Here is a 23,390-nt window from a genome sequence, read left to right on the forward strand (position 1 = left end):
AAAGCTGGTATAGGACGCATAGCCTTGAGTCCACAGACTGAAAGCATTATAAGAAGTGTTATTAAATGCTAGTATTTTGCCCTGAAGTGAAATTAAGAGGAAACAGCTGGAAACCTTTTGTTAACATTTGTTTAGCTATTGTTTTTAAGAACTCTCTTCACATAGCTCACCCCAGGACACTTTACTTTCCTGCTATAAAATAGTTGATGGCAAGAGTAACAAATTTTTAGCATATTAAAAACAAAACCTAATTTCAAAAAGAGTATAGATAAAGCATGTGAATGAATATGAATGAATATACATGTATGAAAATGGCAACACTACCCATTAGAAACAACTATGTCATTCAAATGTGAATAAATTATGACATTAAACAGGCAACGATACATAGTCTTTATTCCCACTGTAAAAACTGTAGGAGCCTTATGCAATAGATCCATTGAATCAGTCTCTGGGGATGGATCCTGGAACCTGGAATCTGCATTTTATCAAACTCATCAGATGATTCTTATTTTTCTAAAGTTTTAGAATCTCTTTTAAGTTGTCTAATATTTTATTTCACTGTTATTGTCAACTATTTTGCAAAACAATAATAGTTCTTCAAACATTAGTTGTTACTAAATGAGTTTCTGCCTATGAACTGTTTTTTCTTGACAAATAATGAGCCAACAAATATTTTCTTTCATTGATTGTTATTAATATAATTATTATTTTGATTTTTTCTTTTTTACCCTAGTCAAGATTCTGAGTTAGTGCAGATGGCTACAAACATAACAATGTTATGTTGGAATATTTAGTTAGGGCCATCTGGTTTGAAACTAACAAAAACCAACTCCTGCTGCCTTAAGAAAAAAACACTCTTAAAGAATATAGAGATTTCTTACAGAATTTAAGAGTAAGAATTCAGCAGATTCAGGAATGTACTAAAGGCACAGATGAAATAAACAGTCCAAAATTCCTGTATGCATCTCACCTCATCTCTTCTATATAACTGTTTCTTAGGTTTCCCTTGCTTTCTGCTTACTTATTTCCCTTGCTTTTCCAGAACACATGGAAAGCCAAGATCTCAAGCTTAAATGCTATTTGGCCAGCTCCCTAAAGAAAATTCAGTCTCTCTATTAGATCTAATTCCAAATTTCTAAAAGCAGGATTCTGATTGCCAAGCCAAAATCAGTGGTGTTGAACCCTGAGCCAATCACAATCTGTGTCATCTTGGCCTCAGTTGCTGGAGAAGAGGGAATAACCCTGAACTAGGGAGACCACTTCTCTTCTTCCAGCTTAAAATATTTAATTTCCAACATCTCTCTCTCTCTCTGGATGTTCTTTTGTTGAATGTGGCAAGTTGGAGGTCATTTTTTACTTTTATGAGAAGTTTCAGGAAATTGATTAGGTCATTGTGTCTAGTGTTAGAGATGTATAGTAGTAAAGAGGATGTCTACTCTGAAGGATATTAAAAATGTTTTTGAGAAGGAGGAAGAGGAGGTGGAGGAAGGGGTGAAGTACAGAGGAAGAAGGAGGACGAAGCAGAGGAGAAAGGACACGTTCAAGAAAACACACAGAGCTGCACATACCACTGTTGGGAGGAAAACCTTTCCTCTATCCACTTATATTTGAAGGGGGTGGGGTGGTGGCTGTGACTTAGCTGACAATAGATTAGTAGGAGAAAAGGCAAAGTTATTTACACATGCATGCAGGGGTTACTTGCTGAATACCCAGAGGTAAAGGTTTATATACTAATTTAATATAAAAGTATGTGTGTGTGTGTGGGCAGGGGGTGTCACTTGGAGCTTCAATAGGAAAATAGGAACTGGGGCGCCTGGGTGGCTCAGTCGTTAAGCGTCTGCCTTCGGCTCAGGTCATGATCCCGGGGTCCTGAGATCGAGCCCCGCATCGGGCTCCCTCCTCTGTGGGAAGCCTGCTTCTCCCTCTCCCAGTCCCCCTGCTTGTGTTCCCTCTCTCTCTGTGTCTCTCTCTGTCAAATAAATAAAATCTTTAAAAAAAAAAAAAAGGAAAATAGGAACTATATATATGTATTCATGATAGTGGATGAGCAGTCTGTCTCCTTCCTGGAATTTGCAGGAAATTCCCTCCGAAGGAAGTTAATGGAAGCTGTATTAGGGAGTCTCTGCTTTAGTCAGATAAAGAAAGTTCAGATAAGATTTCAAATGTTTTCACTTTGAAATAATCTTTACGCCAAAACTGTGATCCTTTCAGCACTTTATATAAGTGTTTTACTAGTAAATACAGATGTGCTATAAAGAACAAAATAGTGTATCTGAAGAATATATCAAGAATGACTTCAACAAAAGGTAGAAGCTGTTCCTAGAAATTTAGGGAATAATGAAATCTAGATAAATAAAGAGGAGGAGATGGGTGAGGATAAGGCATTTTCATCCAAAGAGAACAGTTTCCCCAAGAGTGAGGAAATGGACTCCTTTAGAGAATTAAGTTTTTTGAGCAAAGAATTCTGTGTTCCATAATCTTCAATTATCACTTCAATGAAGATGATTCCCTTGTCCTTATTTCCAAGTACAAAATTGCTCTAGAGTGTCTTTCCTTTCAGATTTAGATGATTCATGGTTAGAACTGTATTAGGAGGCCGTTTGTGACCTGCAAAGTGTTGGAAGTAGAAGTCAGTTTGCAAAGATTAAAGAGTGATTGAGAATGGTTTACAGAAGTTATCTACTTTTTAAAGAAGTTTGGCAGTAATGGTAAGGTTAAAAAAATACTATCATAATGGAATGAAATGGATGAGGGGAGATTTTATTGGAAGATTAAACAGAAACAGAAATTTTAAGAAAAAACAAAAGCATCTTTGGATCGGAGAATATTGAATATATAAAAGAAAAGGGACTTAATTGAAGGAAATGGAACCTAGTATAGGAAAAACAGAGATTAAGAAGTAAGATATAGCAAAAAGCAATGATTCTTGTATCTCAAAAGATGGGTAAAGAGATAGAGGATGATGTGCAAAAAACTAGATTTGATGCACAGGGTAGTTAATTAAAGAATCTTTAAAGAAGGGCATTTTCCTCTTCAATATGGTAGGCAATATGGTCAACAGGTTGAGAAGGACTGCATAAAGTGGAAGAGTACAAGAAATTGGGGAAAGTATTATCTTAGTTGCCAAAGTGAAGGTACGAGTATAAAATATACTTAAAAGAAGCCATAGTACTTGTTGGCTTACAATATGGATGAGAAGTTTAACTTACAGACACTTAATGGCTGACTTCAAGGAGAAAGATCATAATTTCAGGTCTAGATATGTCTAATTTGAAGTAATAATGAAACATTCAAAGAGTAACATGAAACATAAAGTAGGAGATAATTAAGCCAAAGTGTAGGAGAGAAGTAAGAGTAGAAATTGGATTATGGAGTCTGTCACATAGAGTGGAAAGATGATTGTAGTGAAATAATGATTTCATGCATGCCCCCTATAGCACTGGGGGTGCAGCCTGGAAATGGGAGAGCCAAATTAACTAAAATGAACTGGTGTCTCTGGGGATATTTTCCTGCCATCATATACTGGCAATATTCTCCCCTCCTTGTCAGAGCCCTTACAGTTATGATTTTGCTATGGCCATATTTTCTTCTAGCTTCCAACACCATTTCAATCATTATTCCCAAGCAACAGAGTATTTAAGATACTCTCTACCATGTCAAACCATTAACACAATCCCTAATTCCACGATGATATTTACCATTTTTTCTCTGACCATTTCTTAGAAAATACCTTGATCTACCATAAAACCCACACTTTAAAATCCAGCATTATTCTCTTCCCCCGTTTTTTTGACATTTGCAGGCAGGTCCTGCAATGTCAGTTGCGCTACATTTTGTTAGCCAGTTTGTGTCAAAAACCTTTTCTTCCAAACAAAAAGGTATGGAAGTAAAAGAAGCTATAGCAAAAAAAACAAAAAACAAAACAAAACAAAAAAACATAATTGCAAACTAAACACAACTCAGATGAATACAATTGAGAGTTTGCAGTATGCTGTTCAAATTCCCACTGGTTAGGGGTCATAAGTACAGTCTGTTTGCCCTTGCTTCATTGATTGAGACCGTGAGATCACACTCAAAGCATGGAGATATATATAATTTTCAACTATCATCATTTATGGTTATAAATGAGCCCTGTACTATTTGTCATTTATAATTAGGAAAATATTTAACAGACAAATATTACTGTAGCAAGTCAGTATGGTTCTGGCCACTATTAAATGGCATATGTGTGTAAGAGCTTAGTGGGGAGATTATGGAATGTAAAGACAAAGGAATTTACCCTATAGTATGCTTACATTTTGAGCTCCATAGAAGGTAGAGAAAAAAAGCACATGTTCATTAAAGTTATTGTAATGCTGTCCAAGATGGAAACTTGAGTGATTCCCACATGGGAAAGGAAGAATGATAAGCTTGGAGACTTAGAATCATTGACAGCACAGGCTTTGGAATCTGACAGATTTAGGTTAGACTCTTGACTTGCCACTTATCACTCACTGAATCTCCTAAGTCCCTATGAGTAACCACAGTAGAATACTTTTTTAAAAAAAGATTTTATTTACTTATTTGAGAGAGAGAATGAGAGAGAGAGACAGGAGAGGGAGAGGGGCAGAGGGACAAGCAGACTCCCCTCTGAGCAGCCCAATGCAGGGTTTGATCTCAGGACCCGAGAGATCACAACCTGAGCCAAAATCAGACCCTTAACCGACTGAGCCACCCAGCTGCCCTCACAGAATACTTTTTTATGCAGAGCCACAATGTATTAAGATTTTAACATGAGGAATACAATATCTAGCTCTGTCAGTAATATGAAGACAGACTGATTAAAGAAAATGCAAAGAATTGTTTTTCAAAGTATCTCCAAATTTAATCAGACTAATAAATGAGATGCATCTCATTTTAATTCCTCTTGATGGAGCTAGACAGTTACAATAGTTCATAATGTATATATCTTTTTTTTGTGCTCAAAACCTTTATCCCAGGCAATATATGATAAGCTCTTATTAACTTTTTATTATTCACCTTTGTTTTTAGCTAATTATCTTGTCAAAGACCTAATTGCAGAGATTCTACATTTTTGTACAAATGACCAGTTATTCCCCAAAGATCAACTTCTAAGTATATGTGGCTATGAAGAATTTTTGCAGAAGTAAGTATCTTATTAAGGTAAAATTTGATCATTGTTATAACCTATGCTAAGGCATACTTCATTTTTTTTAAACATACTTTGTACAAACACTATACTCTTATAACCAACATAATTAAATCAATTTTGCCCTTTTTAAGGTGAATTCAAAATTTTATGACTCATGGCAACAGTCTCATTCTTGGTTTTATTTAGTATTTTGTGTATTTATGGCAACATGTATTTAAGCGACCTGTGACCAGGAGGGTGATATTCTCAGGACATGGAAATTTCAGTTTTGAAACCAAAAAAATCCTGGGCAAAACAAGTCACTGTAATAAAGCTTATTAGAACTGATCACAATTTTTTAAAAGTAACAAATTATTTTGTAATAAGTAATTTTTTATTTGGAATAATATTAGTATGCTGATTAAATGCTGATTTTTAAAAATCACGGAGGGTTTCAGTATGAGCATTATAACATTTTCATAAAAGAGTAACCTTCATTTCTTTAGTCAGGCAGCTCTTATAACAATTAGAAAAGTCTAAGTAGGTCAACTGCAAATACTTATTTGATAGAAAACTCACTTTCTCTTATTATATCACAATTATGACTATTCTGAAATTCCTTAAAGACCAACCTTGAAAATATAATACAATTTTAAGAAAGGAGATATTCCTCTGCTGGTACTGCAGTTATTCTAGATAGTAAAGTCATAAACTAAAGTAGTCAATAAAGTGAATTGTCATTTACATTTTTTCCTTTGTGTTTCCACAAGTGTCTAAAGAACAACAGTCTCATGGAAGTAAAAGTGTATTTGGTTTCAGATACTCATTGTCACTGTCATTATTATTCCATCATAAATGTATGTGAAAATTTGATGAATTTAACAATATTATCAGCAAATCCAGTCCTTTATTGTGCAGTGTTAACTGTGAGTGACTTTTAAGACTGAAAATTTCCCTTTTTGTAATCCCAGTTTTAACAAAATAATAGTAAAGATTTATATGAAATCACAGATGTTTTTGTACTGAACTCACAGATACCCCCCTTCTCTATTTGAACCTGTTAACATACCCAATGACTAGGCTGCTACCCTCTTCCAACATATGGTATTTGAAAGTATATTCAAAGAGCAAGGAGAAATACTTGAGAAATGTAACCTTATACTGAATACTCATTAAAATTTATCTTCTGAATGTATATGTCTCCAAATGTACATCTGGACTTTGGCTAATGTCAAACATTAGATACAAAAAATTAGAGACATTATTAAATTTATGTATTCAGTGTTACCAGTAGGAAATATCATCCCACAAGCAAAAGTGATAAAGAGATAGAAATTTGGAAGAGTATAATGTGAACAAATTTATAATGGACCTTGTATTAATTGCTGTTTCAAATGTGTAAGTCATCCATAATTAGCTCAATTGTTGACTGGTAAAAATGTATATATCATTTTGGTTTTTTTTCTTATTAATATGAACATAATAGATTTCTAAAATATTTTATAGTCATTTGTTTCTAACAACATTTCATTTACCTGGGTTTTTATTAGGATAGTAAAGTTACAAGTATTAGTATAGATTAATTATACTCATTTTTCCCTACTGGAATTTGAAAGATATGTATATATCAGGGATTTACTTACTATTTAAGATTAACATCCTATGTGTTTGGTATGACTTTTTAAAATAAGCATAACATTCATTATCATTCTTTCTAACATCTAAATCATTCAGTTTTGGGTTTTTTTTGTTTGTTTATTCTCTTGCAATTTGTCTAAAAAAATATGTCCTGGGGTGCCTGGGTGGCTCAGCTGGTTCTCTCTGTCTCTACCTATCCCTCCCTCTTTCTCTCCTTCTGTCCCTCCTCTCCCACTCTCTCTCTCTCTCTCAAAAAAAAAAATAATAATAATAATAATAATAAAAATAAATTAAAAAACCATGTCCTTAAATACTTGGAAATCTTCATAATGTTGTTCTATAGAGGGAGCACAGGTAACACACAATAAAGTTAATAATGTAATAGGTAATAATTTAGACTCAGCAGTTATAGTACTACATCTGGAGTATTTGACTAGCTTTGATTGTAATAATAATAACCATTTATCAAGTGCTCATTATTTGGTTACCTCATATTGGGTAGACTTCTAAGTCTTATGACATTATCAGTATGATAGATACTGTAATTACCCTTGTTTTACAGACAGGAAGTCTGAGGCTTTGTTTAAGATCACAGTTTAAGCTGGTAGAGTGAAGCCTGAATTCAAACCTGGGTTTGGCTGTTTGCCCTGGGTCTGAACTATGAAACAATAGTGCAAAAGCTCTTGAAGGATATACAGGAAATAGTAAATAGGTTCTTCATGCTGGAGCACAGGGTGAAAAATATGTGTAGTTTCTTAGGTGTCTGCAGGAATGGGGTGCAGAGATTGTATTAGTCTACTTCAACTCCTATTGAAAACCGCACACATATAAGACATTTGGTTAAGCGCCCGGCTAGCTCAGTCGGTAGAGCATGAGACTCTTAAGATATTTGGTTAATCATTGAGAATACAAAAGTAAGTTACATATAATCTTTACCCTCTCCCTTGCCTAAAAATTCATAAAGCCCTGTAATGCCCTATCATGTGGACAGTATTAACATTATTATAATCCAAATGCTTGTAGATCACAGAGGGATTAATGGCAAGAATATGGAAACAGTGCAAAGAAAAGTCAATGATAAACTTGTATTTAAAGAATAAATACTGAGGAAAAAGAATCAGTACCATGTGATAAAATGTTAATGGCCTTAGAATATATAAAATACACTTAAATTTTGTTTTTAAAAAATAATTATCAAGAAAAAACAGGCTAAGAATGTGAGTAGCATGAATAGAAATTCAATGGACAAGAAATTATTTAAAGAATTTAACTAATAAACATCCAATTAAAACAATGAGATACCATTTTTGCCCATCAAATTCTTAAAATACTTATGATGAAATTCAGTTGGAAATGGACAATATATAAACAGCTGCTAGAAATATATATTGATATAGCACTTACTGAAGAGAATTTTGTCAAACATGTTAAAGGTCTGTAGAAGTGTGTCTAAAACTGATAGATCATCTGTGTTTCAGCAATTCTGCTTCATTGAATATTTCTAAGTAACAATCATAATACAAAAAGACTTATTATAAAGGATATTTACCATAACATAATTTCTAGTATTAACAATAAGAAGAACAGAAACTGGGAAAAAACTAAATCTCCAATAGTACTCCGAAATAGAAGTAAGATAGGTCATGAACATAATTTTATTATAAAATGACATAGAATATATAAATTATTAAAAATATAGCATCATATATCTTGAAATAAAAACATGCATCATAGTTTTTAAGGATGAAAAGGTATCTTTTCAAATCATGTTTAAATATATTAATTTTTGTTAAAACAAGTGTATTTCTATTCAGAAAGTAAGAAGAAATCTTTTTTTTAAAAAGATTTTATTTATTCATTTGAGAGGGAGTTAGAGTGAGAGAGAGAGCGTGCTGGAGCACAAGCCTGGGGGGAGTGGGGAGAGGCAGACTCCCCGCTGAGCAGGGAGCCCAATGCAGGGCTCTATCCCAGGACCCTGGGATCATGATCCCAGCAGAGGGCAGACACTCAACCGACTGAGCCACCCAGGTGCCCTGAAAAGAAGTCTTATACACTAAAATGTTAAAGTAGCTAATTTCACCTTGAAAAAGAACTACAATACAAATGATAATTATTTATTTCATTTTAATTTACAAAACTCTGATAAACCTGACTTTTTTGCTATCAAGAGATTAAGGAAATAAATAATTTCTCATGGAGATGAAAATAATAACAGTAAAACAACAGCAAAATCTACTTCCCTTATTAAAAGTCTTTAATGGACTAAAATTTTCACACATAGAGAAGCATTATTTCCATTTTACAGGTGGAAAAATTGAGGGTAGGAGAAAATAATAACTTACAATAATAAAATAATAAGGTTACAAAATTTGGAAGCAGCAAAGTCAGGATAGCACAAGTTTATCTGGCTCTGAAGCCTGAATCTTTCTAATATATAACAAAGTCTCCTTCATAATAAAGGGCCACTTGAAAATAAATATTATAGGGATAATGTTTCATTGGGGAAAATGACCAGTTACTTGGGTTGTAAACATGGGTTTATAATTCAGCATACAGCATTTAGGTCAAACACTAGGAAATCATAACTTATAGAACACTCATTTTCTGACATATTTAAATTTTTAACAATTTTAACCAGAAAACATTTAGAAATGATTTGACTAAAACAAAGGTAAATCATAATCACTAAAGGTGAGCTTGTTAAATTTCTGATTAGACAAAAATTTTCTTTTTGGAATTTTGAGACTCTTTAAGCAATTGATATTACCAAAACAAATTCTGCACACTATTGATAATGCTACTCTATTACTGTTGCTTTGGCAAAATGAGTTTAACTTCCTTTAACTTCAATTTCTTTATCTTTTAAAAAAATTATTTTTAATGTATTGTTCTACTTTACAAATGAGCCATAGGATTACATTTTAGTAATCTTTAATTCCAAATATAAGAATTTTATTAAGCCTCTACTAATCTTTTCAGGGTGTATGGATTGCTTTGAGCTCCAGTGAAGTGTAGGTCTAAATAAATTAAAATATTATGTGGTTGTTCAGATACAGTGAACTTAAAAGTAGAGAAGTATTCTCTTCCCCTGCCCCAGCAAAAAAACACTATTATTTTTGTGGAACGATTTAGAAATTTTTTTTTTCATTTTAAATTCTCCTTATGTTATCAGAACTATGCTTTTCAATCTGTTCTGCATTATGAAGATAGAGATAAATTATATTTAGTTGCTACTTTTGCCATTTCTCATCTATTTTAGACTAGGTAAGGGCAAATCCTTAAAATGTAAACTCCTTGGTTTCTTCCAGTCAGTATATTTGTCTGACTATTCTAAGACTTATTGCATCACAATTAAAATGTCAATGGTCTGGATATTTTCTCATAACTTTGTTAATCGTGTATTTATGATGCTTTATTCGTATTTCCTCCTTAAGTCATACTTTGTTATTGCATTGAACTCACCTGTCTTTAGAGGCCCAGGGATATTACTAACCTAATAATTTGGACTCTATGAAAAAAAATTTACACATTTTTCCAAAACAGTACATTGAACAAAACTGAATTTAATAAAGCAATTAAGGTACTATTTATATTCCATAACCTATTGCAAAATTAAGAAAGATAACTTTTCTAGGAAGTACAAATTCCCTTTTTTATATGTCAACTATATTATTATGGCAACTCATTTATAACATTCATCCTAATTTAGTATTACCAACTTTTTCTGTAAATTAAAACATTCCGTTTTTTCTCTCTCTCTCTCTCCCTTTCTCCTCCCTCCCCCCCCCCATTGCTCTTGCTCTTGCTCTGTCTCTTCCTCTCCCTGTTCAATGTTTCCATAAATACAGGAATTCACTTTAATAGCATGTCTCCATAACTATTCTCAAAAATGAGAAGGTTCCTGACCTCTTACACCTAGATATCATGTCTTTACCAGCTACTTCAATTATATCAAATAGTTTCATTAACTACAGTATTCTCCTCAAAAATTGCTTTCTTTATACATGGTTTTAAATAATATAATATATTATGAACAAAGAAAAAATTAAAGAATTAGGTCAGAAACTATCAATTTTCTCATAGGCTCAAGATAGCTTAATACAAAATGGTCAGCACTATGAAGTATGGAATACAGAAACTGCAAATTAGAATCTGAATAAATTAATAGAGAAGTAATAGAAGGATAAAAGGAATCTTGTACATTCAAAAAATATTAACATCTTCCATCGTGTTCCTGGTCTGTCGACCCCAAATTAATTACTACAGTAGGAAATGTCCTTGGTAATTTCATTTCCCCTTTTCCCATGATCTTATCCAGTAGGCAGACCCCATCAGGCTAAACAATGGCAGGCTTGAGGACAGGACCTACTACTACTACCTCTTTTCTTCCCCGTTAGACGCAGTACAGATATAAAACCCAGAGTGTGCCTGCTTCTGCTTTCCTTCCAGGGAGTAACAAGACTCGTATCTTCACCTACTCTTGTAACCATCTTAAATGAGCTTTTTCTTCATAAATATATTTGTAATATATGAAGTATAATTTTACTTCACAATTGTACCCCTTAGTATCTAGCCCAGCATTTACTGGGAGTGCAGGGTTTTCTGTTTCTTACTCCTAACCTATGTGATGTAAGTAATTTCTTCTCTCAAAAGTCTTGCTATGTGTTTTACTTTCTAATTCAGCTTAAAAACAATGTTTCTTAGGTGCTGTGTGAAACAATAACATTTACTGCACTTAAAAGCTTTTTGTTGAATAAATCATTTGTCAGTAGCAAATCACAAGTGCTGCATAAGAAGAAACCGAATAATCTTTCTTGAAAATTCTGCTTGGGCCAGTTGTTTACAGTTATGACCAGGTGTTATATTCTTGATTTAAACAAAACAAAATGAAACAAAACAAAACTGTTCTTTATGATTTAATTGACTTTTGAAGGAATGCTAGAACCCAGAGTGCTAAAAAATGTAAAAAGAAAAAAAAACAAAACCTATGTAATTAAAAATCTTACTTTGAAATTGTCATATACATTCTTAAATCTAAATTTAAAAGGCATTATCTACCTCTTTATTCATCAGCAGCATTGATTAGTTTGATCTGGCTATCTACTTGGGAGTCTCTTTTCTCTCTTCTGACCTTTCCTAGTAGAGAAAATGTTGAATAACCTTTGATTAGAGTGAAAAGTCCTCTTTGAAAATTAAATCTAATTAGAATTTTAAAATAATCTTCTTAAAAAAACCTACTGTTTAAAAAAATTAGCTAATTTCATGACAATTTGTATTTATTCTTTAAACATTTGATTATAAATTGGAATTGTTTTATTCAAAGTAATCAGACTATTAAATACCAGTAAGGAAAAGGCTAAGTTATATAAAGTTGAAGCTATATAAAGTTTAAACTTTATATATAATGATTATACTCACCAGCAGTAAAAACTGGGTTGTATATATTCCTGGGGGGGGGGAAAATGAGTCTCTTTCTTCTTAATAAAATTAAGGATTCCATTTAGCAAACTTGAACAAATTAATTATTTTCAGCATATTTGGAACAGCCTAAGATTACCAATATTATAATCGACTCTTTTTAGCTTTTTAGACTTAATTTGGTCAAATAAATAGCTTAAGGTATTTTTCTCTTTTACATAACTTTGCTCTTCCTCTTATAAATCACAAAATCATGTCAGAGAATTAGAAAAAAACATGTCATAACTTTGAGAGCTCTCACATATAATAATAAAAGTTGTGTTCTCGTAATAAATCATTCATTAAGAGTATCTTGAGTTACTTCAATTCAGTTATTAGATCTCCTTCAGAGTACTTTTCCTAACATTTAAAAATTAATTTTGGCTTCTATCTTTAATAAATAGTTAGCTAAAATAATGATAATAATAATATACTGTATAAACTTGCATTTGGTTTTAACCAATAATTCTATAAAAGAACAAATGTCCTAATATGTGAATACTCTCTATATAACTTCATTTGAAAGCAATTCCCCAAAGAAAGAGCTTGTGCTAAATAAAGGTTGTTTGTTATTAAAAGCTACAGGTAAGAATTATAGCATATTTCAGACCCAAGTTTTCTTTTTGTGTGTGTGTGTGTGTTTTCTTTTTTTAATTTTATTTTAATTTTTTTATTGTTATGTCAGACCCAAGTTTTCTAAAAAGCTTTGTAATGCTTATACACGCATCATTAACCAACAGACTTGATTCTTTTTATCAAGTTTTTATAAAAGATTTTATAAAAGTTTTATCAAGTTTTTATAAAAATAAAAACCTGTTGCATGATTTTTCCAAGAAGACAAAGAAAATCAGAACTAAACAAAGGTATATAATTTAATTTTATTATACCAAAACTATAATAATCAATAGGCAGCTATCAAGTTATTTTTGTTACTCAAAAACATTTACTTCTAAAAACTAAGAAATAAAAATCCCACTCCCACCCTCCACAAATTTTGAATCAACTGGAGTTCTATTTTTCTTAAGGTAAAGGAATTAGCTGGAGAATATGTGAATTTCGTAGTATTTCAAATTAGCCAGTATCATCTTAATGAGGCCTAAATGAATTATTTTAAGTTTAGTCCTTGAATGTTTTGTATTAGCAAAGTCTAAAGAATGTTTCTCCTCTGGAGGTTTGTGGGAAAAATAATAAAACCTTTGAAATGGGATAAGATCTGTATTTTTTATTTTCTTGAGTTGGTGACTGTATTACAAATTTTGCACACCATATCTCCAAAATAACTCCCTGGAGTTTAGTATACATTTTTGCAAAGGACACAAAGTTCCACATTCACTGATATGTTTCCTCCTTATTTACTTTCTATCTTCTTTATTTATTTAAATTGTTGTGCGATTATTTGTCTTTGTGAATGCACAGCTTAAAAGAGGGCATTGTAAACTTGAAAGTTGTTACAAAACATTTCCTCTAGATTAAAAAAATTGAATTTAAAAAAGTATGTGTACTATATATGTAAAGAAATACAACCATATTCAATTGAAGAGGCATGAGGGATAGTTGCCGTTTTACAAGCTGGAGGGAATTCTCTCTTTTTAAGATTTTATTTATTTATTTTATTATTTATTTATTTATTTATTTATTTACTTATTTTTCTGATGTAGTGTTCCGTGATTCATTGTTTGCATATAACACCCAGTGCTCCATTCAATATGTGCCCTCTTTAATACCCATCACCAGGCTAACCCATCCCCCCACTCCCCTCTCAGTTTGTTTCTCAGAGTCCATAGTCTCTCATGGTTCGTCTCCCTCTCCGATTCCCCCCCTTCATTTTTCCCTTCCTACTATCTTCTTTTATATATAATAATGTATTACTTGTTTTAGAGGTACAGGTCTGTGATTCATCAGTCTTCCACAATTCACAGCGCTCACCATAACATACCCTCTCCAATGTCTATCACCCAGCCACCCCATCCTTCCCACCCCCCACCACTCCAGCAACCCTCAGTTTGTTTCCTAAGATTAAGAATGCTGGAGGGAATTCTGAAGAAAAAAACAGGCATCCAAAAAGAAAGGTTTAGATCTCTTAGGTGCAGTTCTGTCTTGAATTGTAGCTGCTGGGATCAATTTATGTCCCATAGAGGGTCCCTATTCAAAACCATGACCCTCGTCTACTAAACACCCTATGGCTGTGAGCCCTAGTTTTAGAATAGTCTCACTAAATCATGAAGTTTAACTTGTCCTATTTGTGGTTTCCCTGAAAGCAAAATAACAATAAAATTGAGGAGCACTGATTGAGGAAAACAATGTACCACTGATCTTTATTTATGTTGAGTAGCAACAAATAACACTTTAAGCATAAATCCAGGGTGTTTTTGTTGTTTAAAAAATTTACTGGAATTAAGGATTATGATAGATGTAATATCATCAACATTTTTAAGTGGCAAATACAAAAGGAGTATGTGTATGCACAGAATACACACACATAAGTATTTGAAAATATTCTCTGGAGTGCTACAATACTATTATTTTAATATTTTGTTATATTTACCTTACATCTCTTAGTCAACCTAAGTATTAAAAGGAAGCTTAATTGTTGAATTTCCTTAAAGAAATATCTTTAATAGCTCTCAGCAATCCTGGCTCTCAGTTTTTATAAAATCAAATGGATTTACATTTTTTTCCTATATATGACTATAATATTTCACAATGCATCTCTGTGACTACTTCTTACATATAAGAACGGAGAATATTTAATCCTAACTAGGTGATCCTATAAAAAAAGGATATGTATTTATTCCAATAAAAGAATAATGTTTGTAAATGTGAGTTTACAAGGAGTGCCTATCCTGATGGTAATCAATATTTGTAGGTCCAACATTACTCAGGATGTCTTTTTTTGCCCATAAGATAAATTTGACGTATTCATTTTTTGGTGTTAGGTAAAGTCATTACTCTCTCTTTATATAAACACACTGCTATAGAAATACTTTAAAATAACATGAGCTACTTATGAATAGGAAATAAGAGTAATTATGTGCAAGGATTCAGCTTTTTGGTGTTTAAATCTTAAATGGCAGGTATATTCATAACAGTTCCTAAGATAGTAGCTAACAACACATAGCTGGAATCAAAGATTTGTTGAAGGAATAAATAAATGGATGTGCAGAATTTTGATTTACTAGTATATATGAAGAAAAAACCTAAACTTTTCCTTGTATCATAAAGATTCAGTTCATTTAACAGTCTAAGTTTTCTTACATGATTATTAAATAAAACTACTAAGAACCCATATTTGAAATGTTACCAGATTGAGAAAAACATCTAATGTGTATAATCTGAAGTAGATAATTCCAATATTCACATTATAAGCATAGTAATACCTAACGTGGCCTTTTCTCTTAGTGCTCAAATCCTGTTCTCCATTATTACCCACCTTAGCTGTGATATTTTGTTTCTCTTTCTCTTGCTATGGTAGGCTTTTTCCCTATCTTTTCTGATACCTAGAGTCATCTAACACTGATTGATTTTTCCTTATTGCATTTACTCATTAAATTCTATATACCAACCTTCTTTCTATTCTTTAATGCTTTTGTTTTCTTTTTCTCTCTTCTCTTTCCTCTAGATGAGCTCTGTCCAATGGAAATGTGGGCCACATAATTATTTTAAGTTTTCTACTAGCCACTTTAAAAACATATAAAAAGAAACTAGTAGAAATAAATTTTAATGCAATATTTTATTTATTTAACTCAAATATTTTATTTAACCAAAATGGTATCATTTCAACATGTAATCAAAATTTCAAAAATATTGAGATGTTTTATATTCCTTTTCTGTGCTAAATTTCTTCAAAATTCAGTATGTATTTTATGCTTAGAGTGCATCTTAATTCAGACAAATGACATTTTAAGTGTTCAATAGCCATATGTGTCTAGTGCTTACTATATTGGATAGTATAGCCCTAGATCATCATAAACAAATTGATCAAAATGGTGGTCTTACCAAGTAGAGTGATGGCAAAGTGGTGAATAGTAGTTTATAGCTCTTAGAAAGCGTATGGTTATTGGAGACTCTAACATCAGAGACTTAATCTTAAGTGACAATTCTAGCACAATAATAGTTTTTGTTATTGCTAACACACATAAAAAGGACTGCTAGTATTTTAAATATGATATCTAAAAAATGAGGTACTAAGTAAAATCTCCATACAACATGTTCTGTAACATAAATTAGCTTACCCATAGACGTCACCTTAATACATGTAAAACATTCTGGCATATTAATGTTTTGTTCCACTAAAAACAGTGGCTAAAAGTAAAGTACAGAGGAAGCTGCTGAGAGTGACAGTATTGTACACAGTGACCAGTGACCATTCACCAAACGTGCATTTTTTTTTCTCAACTCAGCCTCAAGCTCTGTCTTGAAAATGCTTACTGCAGAATTCCACAATTTTTGTGCATTTTGCTCTTGCCTCTGTATTTAGAAACATCAAAGGTTTCTTATATCCTCTTCCAACCAAACTAGTTGGCTTTTTAAAAGCCAACTCTTTTATTTACTATGATATTTCTTTATATTTTTTGAAATCAGATGCATCTTTTAAAATTTTTATTGTATTTAAATTCAATTAATTAACATATAGTGTATTATTAGTTTTAGAGGTAGAGTTCATCAGTTGCATATAACACCTAGTGCTTATTACATCACAAGCCCCCCTTAATGTCCATCACCAAGTTACCCCATCCCCCCCACCCACCTCCGCTCCAGCATCCCTCAGTTTGCTTCCTATAGCAAAGAGTCTCTTATGGTTTGTCTCCCTCTCTGATTTTGTCTCATTTTATTTTTCCCTCCCTTCCCCTATGATCCTCTGTTTTGTTTCTTAAATTCTGCATGAGTGAAATCGTATGATAATTGTCTTTCTCTGATTGACTTATTTCTCTTAGCATAATACCCTCTAGTTCCACCCATGTCGTTGCAAATGGTAAGATTTCATTTTTTGATGGCTGAGTAATATTCCATTATATATATATACAACATCTTCCTTATCCATTCATATGTCGATGGACATCTGGGCTCTTTCCATAGTTTGGCTATTGTGGACATGGCTGCTATAAACACTGGGGTGCAGGTGCCCCTTCGGATCACTACATTTGTATCTTTGGGGTAAATACCTAGTAGTGCAATTGCTGGGTCATAGGGTAGCTCTATTTTCAACTTTTTGAGAACCTCCATACTGTTTTCCAGAGTGGTTGTACCAGCTTGCATTCCCACCAACAGTGTAAGAGGGTTCCCCTTTCTCCATACCTCGCCAACATTTGTCTTTCCCTGACTTGTTAATTTTAGCCATTCTGACCAGTGTGAAGTAGTATCTCATTGTGGTTTTGATTTGTATTTCCCTGATGCTGCGTGATGTTGAGCATTTTTTCATGTGTCTGTTGGCCATTTGTATGTCTTCTTTGCAGAAATATCTGTTCATGTCTTCTGCCCATTTCTTGACTGGATTATTTATTTTTGGGGTTTGAGTTTGATAAGTTCTTTATAGATCTTAGTTACTAGCCCTTTATCTGATAAGACATTTGCAAATATCTTCTCCTATTCTGTTGGTTGTCTTTTGGTTTTGTATGGGTTTCCTTTGCTTTTTATCTTGATGAAGTCCCAATAGTTTATTTTTGCTTTTGTTTTCCTTGCCTTTGGAGACATATCTAGCAAGAAGTTGCTTTAAAACTGTGCTGATATTTTTATTAAGATTTGTATATGTGTGTCCATGTGTGTTCTGTTAGAGACCTGTATTGATTTGAGTGGTGTCTTCCAACCCTATTTTCCCAAGAAACCTGTTATTTTTAGCCCACAATTTGCAAAACACCTCACTGCCCCCTTATATAAAAAGAAACATGTGGGAAAAAAGAAAGAAAAAAAGAAACACGTGTATCATATTATACCAGGAATGCCTAAATCTATAAATAAATTTTAAGTGTGCTATTTTTACTCCAAATATTTATGTTCTAATGTCTGGTCTTATTTTGTCAAACCCAGTGTCCTTATTTGCAAAATGAGAGATTTGGGCCAGAACTGTTCTTCCTTTCCAGTTTTGAGATCTTTCTTCATGCAAAATCATACATGATACCCCATAATTAGAATGATAATTAGTTATCTTCAGGACTGGATTAATATAGTAAAATGCAAATCTACCCACCAGCCCACCAAAATTCTCATGAAACAACAGGAAAATTTATTACTAAAAAACATCCTGGTAAAACAAGAAGAGTGACAGCATGGGAAGGACGAAAAAATTGCAAGGGGATTGTGGAACTCCTAGATAAAATGTCAAAAGATATTTAAAATAGGAGGAACTTGGGACATTCATTTGACAGCTTTATAAAAAACAAAACAATTTCCTAAGGAATGATGCACTTTCAAAATTAGCTCAAGGAGAGAAGTATAAAAGTAGGAAAACAATGAACAGTGTGGAGTGAAAAGTTAGTTTTCGGCAAATTGCACCAAACCTTCATAATTATAGAATATAATTTTCTATTTAGAAAATCCAAAGTCCCCTTCAGGGACTAGAGATTTTCCAATTATATAAACTGTTCCAGGACAGAGAAAACATATATGTAGTTTACAAGGCTGGCCTAATTGTGATGCCTAAAACAAATAAAGGTAATAAAATGTTAAAATTATAGGCCTATCTAAATTTTGATATATGCAAAAAAAACTTAAAAATCTGCTAACTAAATCTGCTAGTGGGACAAATCTACACAAAAATGTAAAGATAATTTACATTAGGAAAATCTATCACTGTAATTAGTATATTAACACATTCAAGAAAAAAAATGATCTTCTCAATATGATGCACCAGATACAGAAAACCTATCTGATAAAATTTGAAACTTATTTATAATTTTTAAAAATCATTAACAAAATAGAACATGAAAAATATACAGCAGGAATACACAGCAAATATCATATCTGACTGTTAATCATCTGAGGCATTTCCTATAAAAGCAAGAGAATGAGAAGGGCGTCTACTATCATTACTACTATCCAAGAGTGTTCTAGACAACAGGAAGCAAAAATGTTGGGAAGCAATAGATAAAACTCTAATTATTTTAAAAGAATATAATTTTCTATTTAGAAAATCCAAAATAATCAACTGAAAAACCATTAGGTATTACAGCAGGATTCCACAAGCTAAGTCAACACATAAAACCAATTAATAAACATGAAAAAAAACTTTGACTTATAATAGAACAGAATCTTTAAAATATCTTGCAAAAAGCATAATATGTGTAATGATGACCTGAAAGAAAACTAACACTTTACTCAAGGGCATAAAAGAGAATTAGAGTGCATGTAAAAATATACTTATCTTTGAAAAGAAGATTCAATATTATAAAAATACCAATTCTTCTTACATAATCCCATAAATTAAATATAAGTCAACACTATATTAGCATTTTCTCCCTAGCACTGGCACACTAATTCTAAAATTGTTCTGGAAGAGAAACTGCAAAAATAGATAATATAATTTTTTAAATAGTGACTTTAATTTCCACACTTCAAAATATGCTAGAATATTGAATAATTGAAACAATTTGGTATTGGCACAGGAATAGATGTGTAGATTAATGGGATATTTAGAGTCCAGAAATAGATCAGATATTTATGAAAACTGGTCATGTGATAAATGTAATAGGTCAGAGATGAAAAGATGTCATTAAAGATGTTCCAGAAAATTGCCATTATGTTGGAAAAATGTCTAAAATTGGAGCTACATATCACTCTTTACTCACAAATGCATTCCAGATAGATTGTATATAAAGACATAAGTATAAAGAACAAAAAAGAAAGTGTTGCTATGAAAAAAATTAAGTTGAATTCTTTATAGATAATTGATAAAGAGGAATCATTAAAAACTATTACTGCTAAATTAAATGTGGAAGAAACAACTTTAAAGGATTAGAGCAATTCCTCATATCAGTGAGGTCATATGATACATGTCTTTCTCTGATTGACTTATTTTGCTCAGCATAATACCCTCCAGTTCCAACCATGAGGAATTCTTAATCTCAGGAAACAAACTGAGGGTTGCTGGAGTGGTGGGGGGTGGGAGGGTTGGAGTGGCTGGGTGATAGACATTGGGGAGGGTATGTGCTATGGTGAGCGCTGTGAATTGTGTAAGACTGATGAATCATAGACCTGTACCTCTGAAACAAATAATACATTACATGTAAAAAACAAAAAAGAAGAAGAAGAAGAAGAAGATAGCAGGAGGGGAAGAATGAAGGGGGGGAAATCGGAGGGGGAGACAAACCATGAGAGACTATGGACTCAGAAACAAACTAAGGGTTCTAGAGGGGAGGGGGTTGGGGGAATGGGTTAGCCTGGTGATGGGTATTAAAGAGGGCACATACTGAATGGAGCACTGGGTGTTATACGCAAACAATGAATCATGGAACACTACATCAAAAACTAATGATGTAATGTATGGTGATTAATATAACATAATAATAAAAAATAAAATAAAAATGAAAGATTAGAGCAATAATTATAAAAATCTAAACCAATTCCTTATTCAGGTTGTTCTTCAAGTCCAAGTACATGCTCTTTATAAAGAAGGTGGAACTAGAAGTTAGAGATAATTACTTACAGGTTTGGTTTATGCCAGAAAGAAGCCATAAAATTGTACTCAACAGACCCTGCATCCTATATCAAAGGATTTCTTTACTCTGATATTAAAACTTGGGTGATTGAGAGTCTATTTAGATATTTTTAGTTAAAAAATGAAATGTTCTAAGATGTCTTTTTTATAATTCCCATCTCTAACTTTGTTTTATTTACACTTTTCTTGTGCTCGCTTCGGCAGCACATATACTAAAATATTTACATTTTTCTTGATCTCATCAGTTTAGTGATAAGAGAATATGGAACTACAATGAAAATGGTCTCTAATTGGGCAATTGGAGGGCAATGGGAGAGAAATAAACTGAAGTCATATTTAGGCTCAAAGGCTTATTTGATAGTGTGATAAACACTGGGATTAAATTGAGGTTACAATGGAAAAGACTTAAGATACATGTTATTTAAAAATTAGGTAACACTGGAAGATTAAAAATACATTTATGTCTCCCAAGCCTCTAAAGATAAAGAAGAGACTCAAAGAAGACTCAATCTCAACAAATGAAGGAAAATAATTAAAAAATCATAGTTAATATAAACCAACTATATGAGTGAGATAGTTTAAATTTTCTGATTATAAAGCAGTCTCAGAAAATGAGTTAAAAAACACTTAGCTATAGGCTAGAGATATAGCTAAAATAAAATGATGTCATTTTTAACAGAAATATATATGTACTTGGACACTTATTTTGACTTACAAAAGAAGTGCCATAAACTCCGAGTAATTGTTATTCTGAAAAAGAGAAAGAGAATTTTTCTTATCTGTTTTATTTTTTACAGTTTACTACAATTCAAATGTTTTCCGTGAGACTACATTCCTATAAAGTAAGTTTAAAAAAATGGAGAGATGAGTTATAGGGGAAAAAAGAGACTTGCAAAATCTGATAATTACCCCAAATCTGATAATTACTCAGATCTTGCCATACACACATACACACACACATCCATACACAGAGTGAGGCAAAGATAAGGGAAGAATTAGATCCTACTTTTAGAAAGGGGTAGAATTGGCAGATTTAGTAAATGAAAATATATAGGCTGTCCAGTTAAATTTGAATTTCATAAAGACCCCAAATTTTTAAATTATATATAAAATATTACATGACACATACCCATACTAAAAAAATTATTCACTATTATCTGAAATTCATATTTATCGGCCATCTTCTATTTTATCTGGAAGCCCTAGTAAGGGGCATACATACAGGTGGGTGAAGTAAAAAAGTTAGTTCAAGAAAGTAGTAACGATATCCGAGACTGAAGTCACTAGACTGGGGTCCATTGTCCAGACTTCAACACACTGAGGAAAGTAAATTTTGATAGCAAGGTGGGCCACTACTCTTAAGCTGGTTCCCCGAATAGGAATAGGAAAACAGGACTCTAAGCATGGAAAGAGGATTTGGGGTTGGGGGGTGAAAGGAGAGGAACTTGAATCCATGTGAGAATATGGAGAATGCCCTTGAAGCAGAACTTGGGTGATGAGGAAGGAAGGAGCTCAAGGAAAACACATGCCATTCCTTATGTTTAGACTAGCAATAGAAATAACTCAAGGAGCAATATAGAGCTCGTGGAGAGCACTGGGACAGGAATCTAACAGGAGGAAGGGACATAGGGTGTAGAACACATGTTGTGAATACTAACATTCACCATTTTGACAACTGGATAGGTGTTGAGTTTTCTTAAAAAAAATAGCAATTGTCAAAATAAGAACATTTACAGAAAATTTAGTAGCTATCAACAGAGTAATGCTTTATTTTTCTGCCATTGTTGAAAATAAGTGGTCCCAAATATTTAGTGAATTTTCCAGATAAATGAATGTATCACCTTAAGGGCCTCAAATGTTTTAACATATAAGGTTTTTTTCTCTTCTGAAACCCTTCATATATTTAACTAAGATCCTTAAACAAAGTACATGAACAAATTCATCCTTTTTAAAGACTCTTACAGAGGGAGAGAAGGAAGGAAGGAAGGAAGGAAAGAAGGAAGGAAGGAAGGAAGGAAGGAAGGAAGGAAGGAAGGAAGGAAGGAAGGAAGGAAGGAAAGGAGGGAAGGAAGGAAGGAAAGAAAGGAGGGAGGGACAGAGGAAAAAGGAAAGAAAAATTATGCCATTAGAAATTTCTGAAATATGTAGGGATATTTTTTCTGTTTAATTTACTCATCAACCCTTTGATGTAGATATTAATAATATCAATTCTAAAAAGTATATATTGAGTTTCAGATAGTTTAATTGGCCTGCCTATCATGGAGCTAGTATATCTGTCTCTAAAGCCTATGACATTTCCACCTCACTGCTCCATATGGTCTCCACATATACTTTGTGTCATCAGTTAGACCTCCCAGAAGCATGTTGTCCTCAGCTTTGAGATAGCCGGATAAAACTAACTCTGAATATGGAAAATATTCTTTATTATAATTTATGTCCATTCTAAAGGTATCTAATCATTTTCTAACTTGATACACTTTATTTTTTTTTTAATATTTTATTTATTTTTTT

General features: G+C 32.6%; 1 protein-coding gene across 1 annotated transcript in view; it reads left to right on the forward strand.

Moving 5' to 3' along the window:
* Window positions 1–23,390, forward strand: part of PIK3C2G (phosphatidylinositol-4-phosphate 3-kinase catalytic subunit type 2 gamma) — a 377,014-nt gene that overhangs the window by 44,699 nt on the left and 308,925 nt on the right. The window contains exon 5 of the mRNA XM_036065643.2: window positions 5,035–5,149. Within this exon, the coding sequence (XP_035921536.2) occupies window positions 5,035–5,149 (115 nt within the window). The remainder of the gene's footprint in view (window positions 1–5,034; window positions 5,150–23,390) is intronic.

The sequence above is a fragment of the Halichoerus grypus genome, chromosome 6 (assembly GCF_964656455.1).
Source record: "Halichoerus grypus chromosome 6, mHalGry1.hap1.1, whole genome shotgun sequence".
In the NCBI taxonomy this organism is placed as follows: Eukaryota; Metazoa; Chordata; class Mammalia; order Carnivora; family Phocidae; genus Halichoerus; species Halichoerus grypus.